This window comes from Peromyscus eremicus, chromosome 8a (genome assembly GCF_949786415.1).
Source record: "Peromyscus eremicus chromosome 8a, PerEre_H2_v1, whole genome shotgun sequence".
Lineage (NCBI taxonomy): Eukaryota > Metazoa > Chordata > Mammalia > Rodentia > Cricetidae > Peromyscus > Peromyscus eremicus.
Genome location: NC_081423.1, coordinates 60,605,161 through 60,623,314, shown reverse-complemented (window position 1 = coordinate 60,623,314; position 18,154 = coordinate 60,605,161). Strand labels below are relative to the sequence as shown.

General features: G+C 57.6%; 1 protein-coding gene and 1 long non-coding RNA gene across 4 annotated transcripts; both read right to left on the bottom strand.

Annotated features, from left to right (window-relative positions):
• Positions 1-20: 20 nt before the first annotated feature.
• On the bottom strand, positions 21-14,369 carry Git1 (GIT ArfGAP 1). 3 transcript variants are annotated; one of them, XM_059271257.1, is made up of 21 exons: positions 14,231-14,369; positions 8,635-8,768; positions 8,122-8,234; positions 7,908-8,013; positions 7,161-7,378; positions 6,984-7,078; positions 6,601-6,643; positions 4,991-5,017; positions 4,777-4,825; positions 4,429-4,501; positions 3,867-3,964; positions 3,398-3,509; positions 3,146-3,279; positions 2,858-3,010; positions 2,504-2,734; positions 2,369-2,422; positions 2,187-2,273; positions 2,023-2,096; positions 1,728-1,910; positions 1,554-1,617; positions 21-1,399 (listed from the first exon to the last, which is right to left on the bottom strand). In XM_059271257.1, exons 1-21 carry the CDS (start codon positions 14,280-14,282, stop codon positions 1,187-1,189), a joined length of 2,313 nt encoding a protein of 770 aa, XP_059127240.1. In that variant the 5' UTR covers positions 14,283-14,369; the 3' UTR covers positions 21-1,186. The 3 variants fall into 3 exon arrangements, with proteins under 3 accessions (XP_059127240.1, XP_059127241.1, XP_059127242.1); XM_059271258.1 differs by having other exon boundaries at positions 2,504-2,719; XM_059271259.1 differs by lacking the exon at positions 4,991-5,017.
• Positions 14,370-16,495: 2,126 nt separating this feature from the next.
• LOC131916230 (uncharacterized) lies at positions 16,496-18,072 on the bottom strand. Its single transcript, XR_009380523.1, has 2 exons — positions 17,733-18,072; positions 16,496-17,428 (listed from the first exon to the last, which is right to left on the bottom strand). It is a non-coding gene; the product is annotated as an uncharacterized LOC131916230 (long non-coding RNA).
• Between the last annotated feature and the right edge of the window lie 82 nt (positions 18,073-18,154).

Here is an 18,154-nt window from a genome sequence, read left to right as displayed (position 1 = left end):
CAACCTCTAGACATCAGAAGTGGCACATGGTCACTTATTTATTTTTGATACAAATGTACATGACACACGTCTTGACAGCTACCCACCACCACAGGTAGGGCTGGGCCACCTAGGGGGAGGTGGTTGGGGAGAAGAGCTGGTGGGTGCCGTCAGTGCCTTGCCAGCCTTCCCAGCTGCAGCCAGATCCCCAGGCTTCCAGGGGGCGGGTCACTGTCGGTGCAGGTAGTGATGTGGGTGCTGGCCTTGCAGAGGTTAGGGGGAGGGGCTCAGTTCCACAGCCACCAGCTGAGTTGGGGACCCTGGGGAGCCAGCCCCAGGCTCAGGTGCTCTGTACTCTGCCTGGCCAGCACACTTCCCATCGGGGATGGGGAAGAGATGGAGGGAAGTGGTTTTCCTTTTACGGTTATAGTGTAGGGTACAAGTAGGAGCAGCAACTGGGCCACAGATGGTGACCCCGACAGTCCCCCTGTCCAGGTAGGGGGATGCTGAGCCCACTTCTCTGGTTCCCTTGGTCCTCAAAGCTCCAAGTGGGCCAGGTCTCTGGAACGGCACTGCCGCTCATATCCTCAGTCGCAGGCACGCAGGGACACTCGGTTACCACCAAGTTCAAATGAAGGGTTAGGGAGAAGACAGACTTTCCAGTGTTTGCTGCTGGGGACCCTGGCACACAAGTTGGGACCTGTGCTCTAGGCAGGGGCCATTTGGCATGAAAGAGCAGCAAGAGGGGCTGGTGGCTACAGGGCAGAGACATCCAGAGATAATGTACAAAGGAGGGGGATGCCCCTGCTCAGCCCCCCCGAGGGCTAAACTGGCTCATGGGGATAGGGTGCAGTAGGCGGAGCTGCCCCGTTTGGAGTGTCCCTGTCCCACTCTTTGCTGAGGGTGCCCTGGAAGGCAGGGTGAGGGGCTAGGAGGGATTCCTTGAGGCTCCTGCACATCAGTGGGGTAGGGATGCTATGTACAGGGTGATGGGCATGGAATATGAGGGGACAGACGCTCCTGTCCCCTCACATTCCCATCCTTGGGGGATGAGGGGGTGGGCACCAGGGCACCTGGATGCCAGAGGAGAATGACGGCACTAAGGGCACTTGTGCCAGTGGCCCTGTTGGGGGTGGGTTAGTGTCTGGAGTGGCCCAGCTCCCACGGCCAGTGAGGTCCCAGGGTGTGGGTAAGGGCAGGGAAGTGGTCACTGCTTCTTCTCTCGGGTGGTGATGGTGACCAGCTGCTTGGCGGCCTTGGCAATGTCATAGGCGCATTGGATCACCTGCTGAGTCAGCAGCTGGAAGTCCACAGGGGCGCCAGGCTCTGGAGGCACTGTCTTCCGGCATTCGCTCTGCAGCCTGTAGGCGCTGGCATTAAGCAGCCGCAGTGAACTGCGTACAGGCTCCAGGGCTGGCCTCTGGAGGGAGGAGCGAGGACAGGCTGAGATCTGGACTTTAAGCCAGGTGTCTGATTGTGGCTCAGGGTGCTCACCTCCACCCAGGCAGCAGCAGGTCACCTGCGTCTGCCCCACCCCAAGGCCCTCCCACTCTGCTTCTCTGTGGCCCCTGTACCTTTGGGAAGAGAGAGGCCATCTCAGTCACAGCCAAATGGATCTTTTCTGAACAGGGCACAAAGCTGTCAGGTGAGGGGAGGAGGTGGATGAGGAGTTTGTCAGAATCTTAGGATCCCAGCATGAACCCTCCACCCCGTACCAACAAGTCAGCAGGAGCTTGTGCCCATCCTACCTGTCATGTTTGAACTCCTGGGCGGCCCGCAATAGTTCCTGAATGTTCTTGGTGACCTGCTCCGTCTTTAGGATGACGTCCTCAGTGCTGGGGAGCCCGGGGTCTAGGTCTCCGTCCAGGCTCTCCAGCTCAGGGTGCAGCTCATCTTCCTTGCCCAGCTCTAGGAATCGCTTCCCTTCAAGTCTAGGCCCAGGTGGGAAGAGAAAAGGAGCCATCCAGACACCTGCATGGCTGGGTCCCCACCACCTGCCCTCCAAGGTGTTGGCAGGGCTGGGTAGACCCCCGAGTGTCTCACCCAAGCAGAGGATCCCCACTCTGTGTGTTTTCATAGTCACTGTCTGCACCACTGCCATGGCGTGAGAGCTTGCTCTGGAGGGGGTGGGCAAAGGTGGTGGGTGAGTACACATTCCTGGACCCTCAAGAGCCCACACCGTCCCTGCGCACTGCGATGCAAATTACCGCGTGGCGACTTCCTTCTTGGGAGCACGACAGCAGTGGGGAGGAGGGAGTGAAGGGCACAGAGGAGGCAGACACCCCCTTCCGGATCTGAAAGCCAAGGCAGGGCTAAGTCAGTCTCCACTGTAGTCCAGGGCTGCTGACTCACTGGTACAGGCTCCCCCGCTCCCCCAGGTCCTGCTTACCCGATAAAGGCCAGCAGGGACATGCACCGAATAGATGGCGTCATCTTCCAGCTCCTGTGGGAGGCAGGACAAAGTGTCATGACAAGCTCTGTTAGTGGGACCTTCTCTTCCCACCCAGGCCCACAGGCTGCTCACAGTGCTGTGGAAGGGCTGGAGCCGTGTGGTGAGCTCGTCCCCAGGTGCACCTCCGAAGGGCTTGAGGGCAGAGCCTGGCTCGTACATGGAGAAGGCCTGCCGGTCCCTGCGATGGGTGCTTCCACCTGGCCCCATGGGGGTGTGTTCTGCTCGTTCACTGGGAAGTGGGGGTGTAGGCGCTGGCCCTGGCGGCTGCCGGAGCTGCAGGTTCTCGGCCTGCAGTTTGTGGATCTGAGTGTACACAGTGGTGTCCAACTCTGGGTCAAGGTAGGTTCCACCTTTGGGAAGGGATGACCCCCCCATTCCCAGAGCCCTGGCTACTTGTCCGCTACTCCCTCAAGCCACAGTGCTTACCTCCCTCTGCAGCCTCCGGAGCTCATCACTCAGGCTGCTGTTGACCTTCATGAGCTGCTGGACTTTGGCCTCGGAGGTGGCCAGAGCCTTCTTCAGCTCCAGGTACTCCTGTAGCGTCACAGCCCCATCGGACAGGTCTGAGGAGTCCATGCTCTGCGGAGACAGAAGCCTGTCAGTCTCAGGGCAGAGGCTGAGCAGCTCATTTGATCTAAGATCCGGGCTCTATGTAACATGGAGCTGGGCTACAGAGGAGAATGTGGGAGGGAACAACAGGGACAGTGCTCAGACCCTGGCACGGTTGTTCCGAGTGGCGCCTGTGCTGGGCAGGGGCTCCTGGTCTGTGTCCTCGTCGGAAGCCACACTGTCGTAGTCGTGCTGGTCATCCAGATCACTTTGGCTCCGTGCAGACAGCTCGAGGTTGTCTGAAGACACAAGATCTGTCACTCAGGGCTTGCTCAGCCACACTCTTTATCCAGATCCCAAGCAAAGGTGGCTCCGAGGCCTGAACAATGCCGTGGCCTGCTCACGCGAGGCCCCCACCTGTGGGGCTGCTCAGACTCTTGCCCTGCTGCCTCCGTTTGGCCTCACTGAGAATGTCGATGATCAAGGTGGCAAACTCTCGGGCATTAAACCGAGCCAACTTCTGTCGTCCCTGCGAGGCAGAGAGGGCAAAGCCAGCATGAGGGGCCACTTCTGGTTGGCCCACAGGGGCTGGAACAGAGCAGCAAAGCAGGACCCTGCCCTCCTATCTATTCACAGCTAAAAAAAAAATCTCAACCCAGCATCATCTGGCTAGTGAGCAGTGTGGCAGCCCCAGGCCAGCAAAGGCTTAAGGCACCCAGGGGAGCCCCCGGGAGGAGGCTGAAATACCCACCAGTGCTAAGAATAGCTTTATCCCATTCCCCAAATCCCAAAGCCAATCAGACCCTAAGGGAGGCCTCAGGGGAGCTGGAAGGGCAGGGCTCCCAGAAAGAAAGGAAACCACCCAGGCCTCCTGCCTCCCCCTCACCTGGTTCCGAGTAGCTGAGTATTCAGGATTGACTGGCAGGAAGGGCACAGCACTGCGCTCCGTCACCAGGGTGCTGTGGTTCTGGGTAGCCAGCCACACTGTGGGGGAGGGGCGGGGAACAGATCACCCACTGTGACTCGGCCCTCAGAGCAGAGCCCCCCAGGCCCTCCTATTCCCACAGGGCCAGTGTCGCAGGAAGAAGGGGTCTCCACAAACACAAAAGCTGGGCAAGGCCCGCTGAGGCCCGCCCACTGACGAACAGAACAAGGCAGGGCCCACCAGGCCAGACCCAGAGTTTGGGCTGGAATCTAGCTGTGGCCAGGAAGGAGTGATGCTGGGGTGGGGGGTGGGGTGGAGCAGGGCTGGGGAGACAGCCAAAGTGGGAGGCAGCCAGAGCGAGATGAGCTCCAGTGCCTGGTGGGGCAGGGAGGCAGCTGACTGCCTACAGCTCAACACAGCTCAGCGGGGGATGGCAGGGACTCACAGCAGCAGGCCTCAGAGCGGCCCCAACCCCAGCTCTCCTTCCTTAGTTCCCGGAAAGACGGGGAGCCTTGTCACTCACCAGCGTCATTTTCTCTCCGATCCACCTCATCATACACATCCATGGCAAGTTCCTCAAAGAGCCGGTTGCTGAGCTAGAGGCAGAGAGGGGGGACCCAGGGTTGGTCAGGATGTTGTGTGATGTGGGGAAGGCTCATGACCCGTTACCCAGCTATCTTAGAACTGAGGGGTGGGTGAGGTTTTATGTGCAGGAAGAAGGGAGTCCATGCCATTTCCCTGTCACGGAGATGGGGACACTTGGAGGGCAGAACCAGGATCAAAGACAAGGGCATGGGAGGTGGTGGCAGGGAGAGGCCGGCTAGGCTGGAGAGGGCAGCCTAAGTGGCCTGGCTTGTTGAGGCAGACTCACTGCTTGCAGCTTCTTCTTGGCAGCTTTGGCCAATTCAGACAGATCCAGGCTGTGGACAAAGAAGGAAACAAGGGTCAGACACGAGAGACAGACAGGTCCCTGCTGGTTGCCTCCCAAGCATGCAGGGAGCTCAGGGAGATGAGACCCTGAGGCCACACACCAAGCCTCCCCCATGCCCAGGCTTTGTGGCCCTGTAGCCGACAGGTGCAAGTACCTCTGAGACATGCACTTCTGCCGAGATCTAATCCAGGACAGCAGCAGAGGGAAGAACAGGACAGAGCATCAATTACCCAGGAGCAGGCGCTCCTGCCTTCACTATCAAGCCCAGACACATCTTCACACACGCCCAACACAGTGCACTTGAAAGGGAACTTGTCTCCTCAGCTGGTTCCTCTGTCTACTGTCAGCTACACACAGCCACCCAAAGTCTCCCTCCCTCTACCTCAGATCCTAGCCACATTTGACCGTTCTGCCCCTGTTTCCTCCGGTCTGGGCTTTTAGAAACCTCTCAGTCTAGCTCTTTACTTCTAGGCTTGCCTCTAGATCCCTTTCTCATCCAGTGGCCAGAGTGCGAACACACCTGGTACACTCTGCCTTAAAACAGCTCAATGGTAACACGTACAAAGAACACACGCCACTCATACTTTTCCACAATGCTTTCTTTAAAAACCATGCTAAATACTTTGCGTTTGTTTTCACTCTCAACATTCCCGAAAGGGTAAGTATTAGCAGCCCCATTTTGAGATGAGATAACCAAGACTCAGAGAGGTTTGGTAATCTGCTTCAGGTCACACAGCCAGATAGTAGCAGAGATCCTGAATCTGGTCCATCACACCCATGCCTGGACTCCACCCTCAGGCAGGCTGTGCTCTTGCTGAGGTTCCCACAGGGTTCATCTCACCTGGCTCTTTCCAGTCTTACTCCCTCACACTGTGCTGTGGTACACAGTCGCCTGCAGTTCCTACCTCTGCACCACAGACCCTCTGGCTGCTGTCCCCTCAGGCTGACTCGTAGCTCAAGGGCAGGGGTGGTATCTGCGTTACCTCGATGTCCCTAGAGCAGCAGCTGCCTCTAAGAAGGTTCTAAATGAATAGCCACTGAATCTGTCCATGTGTGTGTGTGTTGACTGTACATACAGACACACACACATGGACACATACACCACCAGGCAGATCAGACTAGAGAAGCAGAGTTGAGTCTTGGGGTCTTGGAACAGGGCAGTTCTGACCGGCCCACCTGTCTTCACAGGCTGTGGTGGAAAACCTCTAAAGCCAGGGAGCACTGCCTGGCATGAAGTTGTAGCCCTATGAGGACCACTAGGTGGCGCCAATACGTGTCCTGTAAATGAGTAAGTGGCTGGGGGTATCCCCCACTGCCTGGGTATCTTGGGGCCTCTGAGATTAGAGGCAGAAACTGCCCATTACTACCCTGCCTGGGATTCCCGCCCAGCTGGCAGCACACTGGGGGCCTGGCTAGTAGTCCCCAAGTCAGCCAGTTCCCAGGAGCTATCCCCTCCCTGTAGAGGGGGTCCTTTATCATAACAAAGAGACACAGGGGTCCAACCTTTCCTTTCCTTGTACCAACACCTCTCACCCCCATACTTAGTAATCACAAGGCTCAGGTGCACTGGTGTGTGTTGAACTGACGTTTCTCACTTGCCTTGGGGATACAGTAGGTGGCAATCAGGCTATGAATTCCTGTGTTGCTAGTTACTATGGGTAGAGGGTGGGGTGCCAGGCCACTGAAGCCCGGGAAGATACAGGGCTCTGGGTCAAGCCACCCTGACAACTAATAGCTGGAAAGGGGCATCAGGTGGGCACTCACCTGTCAGCCATCTGTGGGATGATGTAATGCCCATTCTTGTGATCTGAACAAAAATAAAAATGCCAAGTCACTGATGCCAGGTGGCGCCATCATCCAGGAGCCTACCTCACTACCATGAGCAGGCCTTGACACCTGCAAGTGTCAAGAGGAAATGGAGGAGGCAGGATACCCCAAGAGCATTGGAAGCTGGCTGCAAGTCAGACCCACCCCCACTCCTTGGCCCCAACATGCTTGCAGCAACCCAGAGCCTGCAGTAATTTCACAGGAGCCAGTTGCCTAGCAACACAGTTCCCCAGCTGGCTTTGTCACTATGGCACCTGCTGCTGGGTGTGTCTAGGTCCCACCTGCCTGGCCTAGTCAGGCCCAACTCATTCTCTGCTCACCGGGCTTGCGTCCACAGAGGTAGAAGGCCAACCGGTCGGTGAGCTCATACTGGCACTCAACTAGCCTTTCTGCCAGTTCATGGTGCCCCGCCTGCCTGTGGGGAGGGGACATGGCTCAGCCCTACAGCAACAGTCCACTGCCCTCCACCTAAGCCTCACCCTTTAGCCGATTCTCACCTGGCATAGTCAATTGGCGTGCGGCCATTGACATCAGGGGAGCCGGGGTCAGCCCCATACACCACCAGCAGCTCAGCCTGCAGAGTCTGCCCTGCCTTGGCAGCCACATGTAGAGGTGTAGTGCCCTTTTCTGGGTGAAAGAAGTTGGCCTGGGCACCCAGGGAAAGCAGGCGCAGACATGTCTCCAGGTTGCCTGTTCGCACACTCGAGTGCAGTTGCTGCAAGGAGCGCAGTGTGCAATAAGTGGGGGTGTGATGGACACACGTGTGCCCAAGGAACCTCCCCCCACACACCTGGCTGTTCCTGGTACTCCTACCAGCTCCAAGGGGCCTCGCCAAAACTGGGCCATGTCAGGCAGGCCAGAGGGCTTCCCACTAGAGGATAATGCCAATTAATAACAGCTGCCACCAGTCACTACCCTGCGTGTGCTCTGTGCGGAACACGTTAGCTGGAGGTAGGTGCTGTTACTACTTTCTTGTTTCACCGGTGAGGAAGCGAGGCTCTGAACAGCTAAGCAAGTACCCCAGGTCTTCCTAGCTTCCAAGTGGCAGATGGGAGGCCCTGTGTATCCACTTGGGAATGGAGGCATCTTAGCCACCAGACACACGACAGAGCAAACTTCCCTGGCCCCGAGGGTGTCTACACTTACTGTTTTCCCCAGTCCTGGGCTGCCTCTGGGACCTAGGCCTCAGGGTGACATGGTGGGCAGAGGGGCGGCCCACCCATCTGTTGAGGGGGCCCTCACACCTTGCTGAGGTCCTTGGCAGTGACCCCATCGTCATCACGGCAGGGGAGCTTATGCACGAACGCCAGCATCTGGTACTTTGCCCTGATGAACTCTGACTTGATGGGGCTGCATGGAACACACAGGAGGCAATGGGAGCAGAGCTTAGGGAAGCCACCTTTCAGGCCCCCGCCCCAGGAGCACGGCCCTGCCCACCGCCCCTGCAGCCCCACTCACTGGACTTTGTCTTGGGGGTTGGCTTTACGCCGGCCACTTTGCACCTGTGCAGGGTCCAGCAGGGAGTGCTCCCAGATGGAGTTGGCCCCGTTGCTGGCAAGCGTGTGCACCATCTGTGGGGAAGAGATGCCAAGCAAGAGAGTGCCCACTCCGTGCTGGGCACTAGGGGAGACATTCCCAGAGTGCCTGCTGCAGCTGGAAAGACCACCAAGGGTCCTACTGTGTGCCTGGTCTGACTGGCATGTGTCCCGTGTTGAGCACTTCACGCTGGCTCACCTTGGTGGGTTTGCTAAGGTTCAGAGAGTTGAAACAACTTGCTCAATGCACTGTCTAAGATAAGAGTCCAAGCTAAGGAGCAGACACTGTAGGGACGGGGCTGAGTGGAACGGCTCAGGGTCCCACTGTTTTAGATGGCTACTGCCCCTGGAAGGTGCAGATTGTGGACAGGTGTGTGTGTGTGGCTGTGGGAGGCACCGCACACTGGGGAAGACGGCGTCTGGTTCAGTCCCCTACCTGTAGCAGTGTAGGAGGCCAGGCGCTGTGGCGAAGGTGCTTGACAATGGAGATGTGGCGTCCCAGGCTCCGGTGCACACTGCAGCACTCGTCACAGACCAGCACACCTCTGCTGATAGATGCCCAGCCAGGGTCTGGGGGAGCAGAGAGGGAAATCAGCTGGAGCCCCAGGGAAGGCACCACTTCCCAAGCACCCACTCTCGCCTGGCGTAGGCTTAGTGCTTCAGGTACATTCACTCAGTCTCCCCAGGAGCCCAGAGGGCCACTAGGCCTTTTCTGTAAGTCCTTGTACCTCTGGGAATACAGGTCCCCAGGGCTCCTCAATGGGTACCGTGTCCTATCCCAGAGCCACTGATAGCAGTTTCAGAGTCTCTCCTCGGGAAGCAAGACTGCTGCCCAGCCATTCCCGAGGGAGGCAGGAGCCTCCTATGGGATGACCCTGATGCCATGTACCACAGTCCTGGGCATGTTCCTGTTGGACCCCACCTGACAGACTGGTTCCTATCCCTACTCGGACACAGGAGGGAGGCCCCAGCCTCAATGCTACCATCACTGTGGGCTGCAGCCTTAAGGTCAGACTGAGCAATGGAACTAACCTTGGCTGAGTTTCCCCTATTTACTGGCCAAGTATTTTGTCCATGCTTCCTTTCACAAGTGCTATCTTGCTCTACTGATGAGGATTCAGTGGCCCAGAGAGGTCAAAGGGCTTGCTCAAGGTCACAGAGCTAATAAGCAGAACTGCTGGGATGTGGAGCCAGGCACTTCAATGCCAGAGACCAGGCCAAGCCCCAGCAGCCTCAGGACCAGCCTGGGGAGCCTCTCTCCAGTCCTTGGGGAGAAATGAACTTGGGAAACAGAAATGGGGACAAATGGGGAGAAGCTCCTGGGTCTTCAAGGGTGGTAGGGATGCTACCACCCAAGCCCATCTGGAGAAGGGGAGGAGACAGCCGAATACTGCTCAGGCTACAGAAAGGAAAGGTCAGGGGGAGAAAGCAGCCATTGTGTTCTGTCCAGAGTGGGGGCAGGGAGCTGCTCTCCTAGGACACTATGCTCTGCCCAGGCCCCCACCCAGGCCCAGGAAGCCCTGTTCTGGGGGTGGGGCTGGCTCTCTGCCTTGCCTTATTAGCATTCAGGATGTTCAGCAAGTGGGGACTCTTAGGGGCCAGACAGGTTTGGAATGAAGGTAATGTTGAGTGACCAGAAGGCAATTCTCAGGCCCTTGGAGCCAATGTCTCCATCAAAGTTCCCAGAATCATGAGCGGACTGAGTCAGGGCTTAAGCTCTGCCCATGTTGGTGGTGGGGGAGGGATGTCCCCCAATACAGTGTGGAAACAGGAAGTAAAAGAGCTGTCTTTGGATCCAGGTTTCTTTTTGGGACCTCACAAAACAAGGCAGTGAGGGGTGTATAAAGTGATCACACACACACACACACACACACACACACACACACACACACACACACGCGGCGCCCTGGGGTCAGGGGGACTGATTCTAAGAACTAGGAGACCAGCCACCTCTGCCAAGAGGGGGAGCCCTAGAGTCTTTGTGTTGGTTTCACCCGAACAATGAACCCCCTCCCCCCAGGCATGGAAAACTCCCCTCCCCCACTTCCAAACAACACTGGGTCAGGGGGTCTGCCTGCCAGTCACCTCCTGCAGCCCAGGCAGGAAGCGGGAAATGATGCAGCCTAAATTCCTCTTGCTGAAGAGGTAGGGTTTCCTGTGAGTGGGGAGACGCCCGGGCCAGGATCAGAAATGGGCAGCCCTGAGGCCTCCACCCCGGCCTGTGGCCCTGTGGAGACGCCAGGTCTACAGGAACCAGCTCGATATCCAGGGCCAGTGGTCCCAGAGCCTCAAGCTTTAAGGCTTTGCTTGGCATGGTTTCCCTGCCTGAAAAGGGTCCTCCCATTCTTCTGCTGTGACCTTAAACAGGAAGGGTGGGCAGGGGACATTGTTTTGGTCTGGGCCAGTTCTGGATGACACAGATAGGAAGTCCATCCTAGCAAGTCTACCTGCACTCCAGGTCCAGAGGACCTTGGCCCGCCAAGCCAGTTTCAAATCCCACCTCCTGAAGCGTAAGGGCTGGGAAGGGTTTGAGTTAAGAAGCTCCTTGCAAACTTGGGGCGGAAGGGGAGGAAATGTGAGGGTCAGAGGGCATGGCGTCTTCCTCCAGCTGCTCCACAGGCAGGTGAGGGTTAGTACACATGGCCAGGTATCGGAAAGGACTCGGGGATAAGATTAACTGGTGCCAACCACAGGAAGGCCTCTAAAGTAAACCCATGCCACCTCCAAAAGCCACTGGTGGCTTCTGGGGCCAGCAGGTCTGTATATAAAGACCAGCTCCAGGCCCTCCCCGTAAACTAAGGGCCACACCCTTGGAGAAGGAGTGGGAAAACCTGCTACTGCAGAAAGCAGGCAAGAGCAATCCAAGGGAACAGAGTGGTGGTCACTGTTGGGGGCGTGGTCAGAGGGGATAGCTATGGAGAGTGATGGAAATGGGCTACACATTGAGTGGTGGTCACTGTTGGGGGCGTGGTCAGAGGGGATAGCTATGGAGAGTGATGGAAATGCTCTATACATTGCCACACAGGTTCACACACGTCTGAAACCCACAATCCACCAGACGTGGTAATGCACACCTTAAATCAAGACACTCGGGAGGCAAAAGCAGGTGGGTCTCTGAGTTTGAGGCCAGCCTGATCTATACAGACCCTGTCTCAAAATTAAAAAGAAAGAAAGAAAGAAAAAAAGGAGAGAGGAAGGAAGGAAAGGAGACAGACAGACTGACTACAGGACAGACACTTAGCTGGTTGTACTTAAGTTATACCCTAATAAAAGAAGCAAAAGCTGCCAGGCAGTGCATGCCTTTAACCCCCAGCACTCGAGAGGTGGAGGCAGGCAAATCTCTGTGAGTTCCAGGCCAGCCTGGTCTCCAGAGTGAGTTCCAGGACTGCCAGGACTACACAGAGAGACCCTGTCTCAGGAAAAGAAGCAAAGCCTAGCATCTGTCCCGCACTTGTAAGAAGACAAGGAGGTCCCCCTGCAACGTATCAGCCAGCTGGTGGTCAGCTCTGGAGTCTCCATTCCTGTGTTTCAGTGTAAGGCTGATGGATAGGCTGTGGGTTGAGGAGTGGACACTTGAGAGTGAGGTGGAGTGGGCAGAGACAGAAAAGGGGGACTGTCAACATTCTCAGTGCACCCTGACTCCTGCCTCCGCCTGGATTCCCAAGGCAGGCAGGGAGGGGCACCGCACCTGTAAGGTGGCACACGCTGCCGCAGCAGCCACATTGTGTCCAGATGCCTTGCAACACATTTACACCTGTCTCTGAGCACAGACTGCATCTCACCTCTTGCCTCTACCACCCTCCAAGTTAATAAACTATAAAAGAGCCATGACCCTACCCCATGGTCTCACTACATAGCCATGGCTGAGACCTGCCCTACCTCTGCCTCATAAGTGCTGGGTTTAAAGGCATGTGCCACCATACCCAGACAACAGCAGAGTTCTATCACTGTGACTTTGGGATAAAGATATACTGGGATGTCTGAGTATAAGGGAGATATATATATACATATATACACACACACACATCACATATATATATCACATATACACACATCATATATTATATATATACACACATCATATATATATATACCACATATACACACACCATATATATCATATATATGTGATATAAAAGAATGCCGGGCATGCTTATGCTCTCTTGTCCAGGATGCTATAGGCCCATATCTAGAATGCCACTGTCTGCCAGAGCCAGTGTGGTGTAGGGCAGTCCTGACAAACACCAACACTTGTACCTGGGGAGTGGCTGCTGTGTGCCAATCACTACTCTAGGTACTAAGGTGGGATATCGAGTAAGACCGTCAACGTTCTGCACATATATATGCCTGGTTCGCATTCTGGATCAGCAGGAAGGGAGTACGCAGGCAGGCCTGCCTCTGTCAGATGAGGCCGGGGGCTATGAGCTCAGCGGCCTAATATCTAACACACCCATTCCTCCCAGCACCACCGGGTCCCCAGAGGCTCCAGCCAGATAGTTGCAGACAACACAGGAGACATAGCTCCGCTGATACTATCTTCCAGGTCTCTGTTCCAGAACCAGGAATGGAGATGAGGGGATGGGAGGCCCTCAAAATCCATTTCCAGCCCACTTTCTTTGCTTTACAGTTGAGGAAACAGAGGTCCAGAGTGAGCAGAGTGCTTCCGTAGGTCCCAGAGTGACCTGGAAACAGAGGCCAACACCAGAAACCAGGCTCCCCTGATGGTACCCGCTAGGCCCCCTAGGCTCACCCTGCAGCGGTGACAACAGCCTGGATTGACACATAGCTCTTCCATTCCTGGCCAACCTATGGCCAGGGGAAGGGAGTCAGTTTGCAGCTAACTAGGGGCAAGGACATCTATCCGCAAGTAGATCCTCCAGGGCCCTACATAACATGACATACCCTAAGGAGGTCTCATGTTCACGCCCCTGCCAGCTATCCACAACGCCCAATACTCCAGTTTAGAGCACAGGAACTAAGGGACCATCACTCCTTGTGGGGCTCACACTGTCAGATCTTGGGACTTCTAAGGGGTGACTGCAAATCAGCACTCTGCACTCTGAACTAATCACAGCTACTGTCCCCACGGAGTTCATAAAACCTCGAGACTGTCTGCAAAGCCAGCTTCTTTTATAGAGGATGGGCAAAGGCCAGAGCTTCCTTCCTCTGGTCAGCTGCTGAGTCCCATCACTGGCTGTGTCTTTCCACATAAGGGACCAGCCTGGTAAGTTGCTGCTCTCCCTTCATCAGCAAGCCAGGGGGCTTTCAAACCAGTCCAGACCTAACTCTGTCGGGAAAGGGGGTGGGGGGAGGAAGCGGTAAGTCCAGCCAGCCCAGGAGCTGGCTGGACAAGGGGAGCTTAGGCACCCCTTACCACTTTCTCCTATCCAGAATGGGCTAGAGACCAGGAGGAATCGGTGTCTAGACTGAGGTAATACCTAGCACACCTTCTCAAACAGGCCTACCCGGAACAGGAAAAGCTGAGTCTAGCTGTTCCCAGACACCAGCAGGCCTGGAAGATGCTTCCGGGGAAGATGCCCATGCTTAGATTGTCCCTGAACGTAGGGCCCTGCAAGGAGTCCCAGCCTTGGGAATCAGGGTCTGGGCGTCCTACAACAGCCACCCCCGTCAGGTGCTCCCGAGAAACCCGTATCCAGGCCCCTTGCCCTCCACCGCTCCGGCGGGCACGAGGACCATGTGAGCAGCAGGTGCAAGACGCGGGGGTGGCAGGGATGACACAAACCATACTAGCGCCCACCTCCCACAGCCTGCCGGCCTCCGCCACGGCCCTCCTGCCACCCCAGGCTGGCGCTTCCGTCTGGATGCCGAGATGGAGGTGGGAGGCGGTTCCCTCCTGTCCACGGGCTCCAACGCACAGCGCCCCCCGCAGCCGGCCCTCCCGCCAAGGACGCCGCTCCGCAGTGGCCCCCGCCCCGCCCTCCGGCCCCGCACGGCGCTCCCGCCAGGCCCCGGCGCCCGCCCGGCGGCGGCCTGCGGTGCGGTCCCGCCCCCAGCCCGGTCCCGCCGCTTACCCGGAGCGCTGCAGTCCGCACACACCTCCGCTCGCGGCCCCTTCCGGGACATCCTCAGCGGCGACGCGGCCACAGCCCTCTGGGCCAGCGTGGGGGGCGCGGGCGGCGGGCCCGGGCGGCGGCGGCGGCCCTACGGCCCGGCCCGGCTCCCGCAAGGCCCCGGCGAGGCTCCGCGCGCGCGGCCAACCGTCCGCCCCCGGGGCTGGCCCGGAACCCGCCGTGCCCGCCCGCCCGCTCGCCCTCGGGCGCCCTCCGCCCCGCGCCGCCCCGCGCCGCGCCGCCCCGCCGCCGCTCGCCGCTCTCCCCGCCCCCTGCGCGGCCCGGGCCGCTCCTGCAGGAAGCAGCGCAGGCCCTGCCCACCGGGGGAGGGGCGGCACGCAACCCGCCCCGCCGCTCCGCTCCGCTCCAAGGCCGCGCCCCTCCGAGAGAGGAAGCCTGCGCGCCGGCCGGAGTGGACGGGGGCTCTTAAAGGAGCCGCGGCCCGCTCCAGCCTGATGGGCCGCCGAGACACCCGCTAGCACTTTGACCTTCACTTTCAGATTGGGGAGTGGTCCAGGAGCCGAGAGACGGATGGAGCGGGGACTATGGTGGACGGGAAGCACCCCCAGGCACATTGCTCCTCGCGGTCAGAGGCTGGATTGGGGTGAAGTGTGTGTTCTGGTCCCCTCTGTGTCCATGTCAGTGTCCAGGTGGGTCTGTGGCCACCTCCCCCGCCAAGTACACACGTTACCACCAATATGGACGGCCAGGTGCCCGAGAGGTCACTCAAGTGTGACTCCCTGCCTGCGGGACTAAAAACACACCATCCTTGTTTCAAACAAGAAAGCACAGAACCTGGATGGTTAAGAGTGACCACTGTATTGTGTGCACCAGCACCAGCTTGCTATCTGTTCTGGATGCATCAGCGATGTTTCTGGGCCGCCCAACGGGTGTATTATATGTATCCAGAGCATATGCATATAGCATATAGGAGCCAATTCTTGTAAGGACCTTTTTTTTTTTTTTTTTTTTTTGGACTTCTCATGGAGACAGGAGAGGGAGGGGGAGGGTGCAAGGAGCTGAAGTGCAGGCTGCACGTGGGTGCACCCCACACTGAGCATGCTCCCCCACACACGTGTGACCCGTTTGCACCCAGCCCCCATCCTCACAGCAGCAAAAGGGCTGTCAGAGCACTCTACTTGTGGAGAGGGCAGAGATACACAACACCCGGTGGGCGAGGGGGGCGGCGCAGAGGAAGGGGCAGGTCAGTGGTGACATAGTTAAGGTAGAGAGTTCCCTAGGTGTCAGGAATTCCTACTCAGTTATAGAACGGGGGTTTGGGGGAGTCCTTGGATAGGGGTGCCTGAGTGGGTCGACTTCTCCCAGCAGTGCCCGAGCAGCAGTGACTTGTGGGTGGGCAGGCTCCTTCCCTAGGGGAGACAAGTAATGCTTGTGAGTCACACCACCCAAAATACATGCAAAGTTCCATCGCCTTTTGCTGCAACCCAGATTGACAAGTTTGTTTGAAATTGCGATCCACAGGATATATTTATAATCTCACCTTTAAAAAAAAAAAAATCCTGCAGACATCCCCTCCCCCCACAGCCCGCAGCTCAGCAGGTGGGGCTTCTGCCAGCAAAGATAACTAGAGGGTGGTGGTGATGCCACCCCATACTTCGCTCGTACCGAAGAGTCTGTAGGCTTGGTGGCCCCAGCCCTGGAGGTGGGAAGCAACCTGGCAGCTGAAACTGGGCGCGCAGCCCAGGAACAGTGGCCGCCCGTTCACCCCGGATCGACCCCCAGCTATGGAATTTCATTTATTAAATGTCGAGGCGGCTGCTGGCAGCCCTGTCGCTTGGCTGCCTTTGTTTCTTAGCTGTGTGGGCGCGTCTCGAGCACGTGGCAGTCAGGGCGCTCAGATCAAAGGGAAAGCGACCTGGGCTTAGTGTCGGTAGACGACCATCTGGCAAAAGGGGAACCTAGCTACCCAAAGAATAGTTTCCCCAAATGCATGCTGGCCTCGCTCCCTTCTAGGGCTACAGGGTTGTTCAGGGGAAGAATGATTCATGGCTCCCCCAACCTCCACCGCCCCATCTCCCGGATGGCTCAGGGACTGCCTGGGAGTGGCCCTAGCACTTACACACCGTCCAAACTTTGTTCAAGAACCCCCAGCCTCACCACAGCCAAGATTCAGTGTTTGAAGATGGCGATAAAAGGGTTTCTGGGTTCCCCGGAGATGTCACCATCCCAGGAAACGGCACAGCTCAAGTGGAATCACACACAAGGTTCTGAAAACGATTTAATGAGGTACTACTGTCCAAGCGTTCTGGAGGCCTCTGCTAGACGTCCCCTCCTGGCTGTCCTAGCCCCCTCCTCAACTCAGGCTGCAATCACGACGCTCTGCTGACCCCTAGTGGTGGAGGTGGGCTGCCGACCTGGGCTGTGGAGACGCCTGCCGGCTCCTCCCAGGTTGCAGAAAGGGGTGAGGCAGCCTGCTCCTCCCTCAGCCCTCCCGGGCCTGGCAACGCGGGGTGTGCAGGAGGCAGGGGAGAAGACCACACAAAGAAACCCCAGGGAGGCACAAGGAGTCTGCAAGCTTTTGCCGGCACCTCCCACACGAACACTCTCTAGATTGTTGTTCTGAGTGGGGCTGACGAGGAATCCCTTATTTCTGCTTTGGTTTAAGGTGGGCTCAAGGAAGGCAACATGTTCATTCCTACCACCTGTCTCAGCCCGGTTGAAGGAGCGAGAGACGCCGCCGTTTTCAGGCAGTTGCTATCCTTAGCTCACCCCAGGAGGTAGTATCCAATCCCATTTAAGAGGTGAGTGGTCCGGGAAACTCAGAAGTGTAAGCAATTTGCTCAAGATCAAGCAGTTGATGCGGTATTTAAACACAGCTCTGTTGACATCACGATCCATTTTCTCTTCCAGGGCGTCTTGGTTCTTTTAACATTTGCAGTCGGCTGCCACAGAGGCCATTTTCACTTTCACCACACTCTCTGCAAGGGCTCCTGTGGAAGGGCTCGTCTGCTCTGGTCATCCAGGAAGGAGGCAATCTGGACTCAGTCTTTTCCCTTAGGCAGGGACCCACATGGGGTGGAGGTGGGGAGCTGCCACCTGCTGCTGTCTCTGCTCAGCCTCATCCCGATTCTTGCTGAGCAATGGAGGGGAAGGACTGTCTTCTTCGCCCCGTTAGACATTCTCTTTCCAATGCGATGTCTGGAAGAGGGGTTTAATTTTCTGAGAGAGCAAAAGACTTGAGAAATATTTCAAGTGTCAGATCCCTGGCTGCTTCAATGACCCTTGGTACTGATAACCCTGAATCTCTCTTAGGGGCCACTCATTAGTCAGTATCTTCTAAGAATCCAGATACCGCCTCACCCTCCCTGGGATCCAGTCTCACTTCTTCAGGCCACACGTCCTCCCGTCCTCCCGTCCCAACCCTTCAAGCCAGGCCTGTATGCCTCCTCCATTTCCTTGCAAAAGGCAAAATGCCAGCGGGTGGAGGAGCGCCCCAACCCACCTGGCATCCAAGTAAGGCCTCCGTTTTCGGCCGGGCCCGACTCTCTGTCCACCCTTTCAGGAAATCAGTTCCAGACCGTCTCTGGTCATCCGAAAAGCTCGGTTCCACCAGGCGGACTACAAGTCCCATGATGCTGCGGGGCCGAGCTGTAACTCGCCCAGCTCCGGGCACCCGGGTCCCCTCCTCTCTCTCCCGCATCCGCTCATCCCTCGCCGGCCGCTCGGGCTGAGGGCCGGGCTATGCGGTTTAGGGTAGCCGGAGGCTGCGGGCGCGCGTCCCTGCGGCGGCGGCGTCGTCCCCGGGGCCGGCGCCCCGTGCGCCCCCGCTCCCGCTGCGGGCCCCTGCTCCCGGTGCCGAGTGGCGTCTTTGTGTGCGGGGGTGTGGGAGGCGAGGCGCGAGGCCGCGTGCCGCCGAGTGCCCGC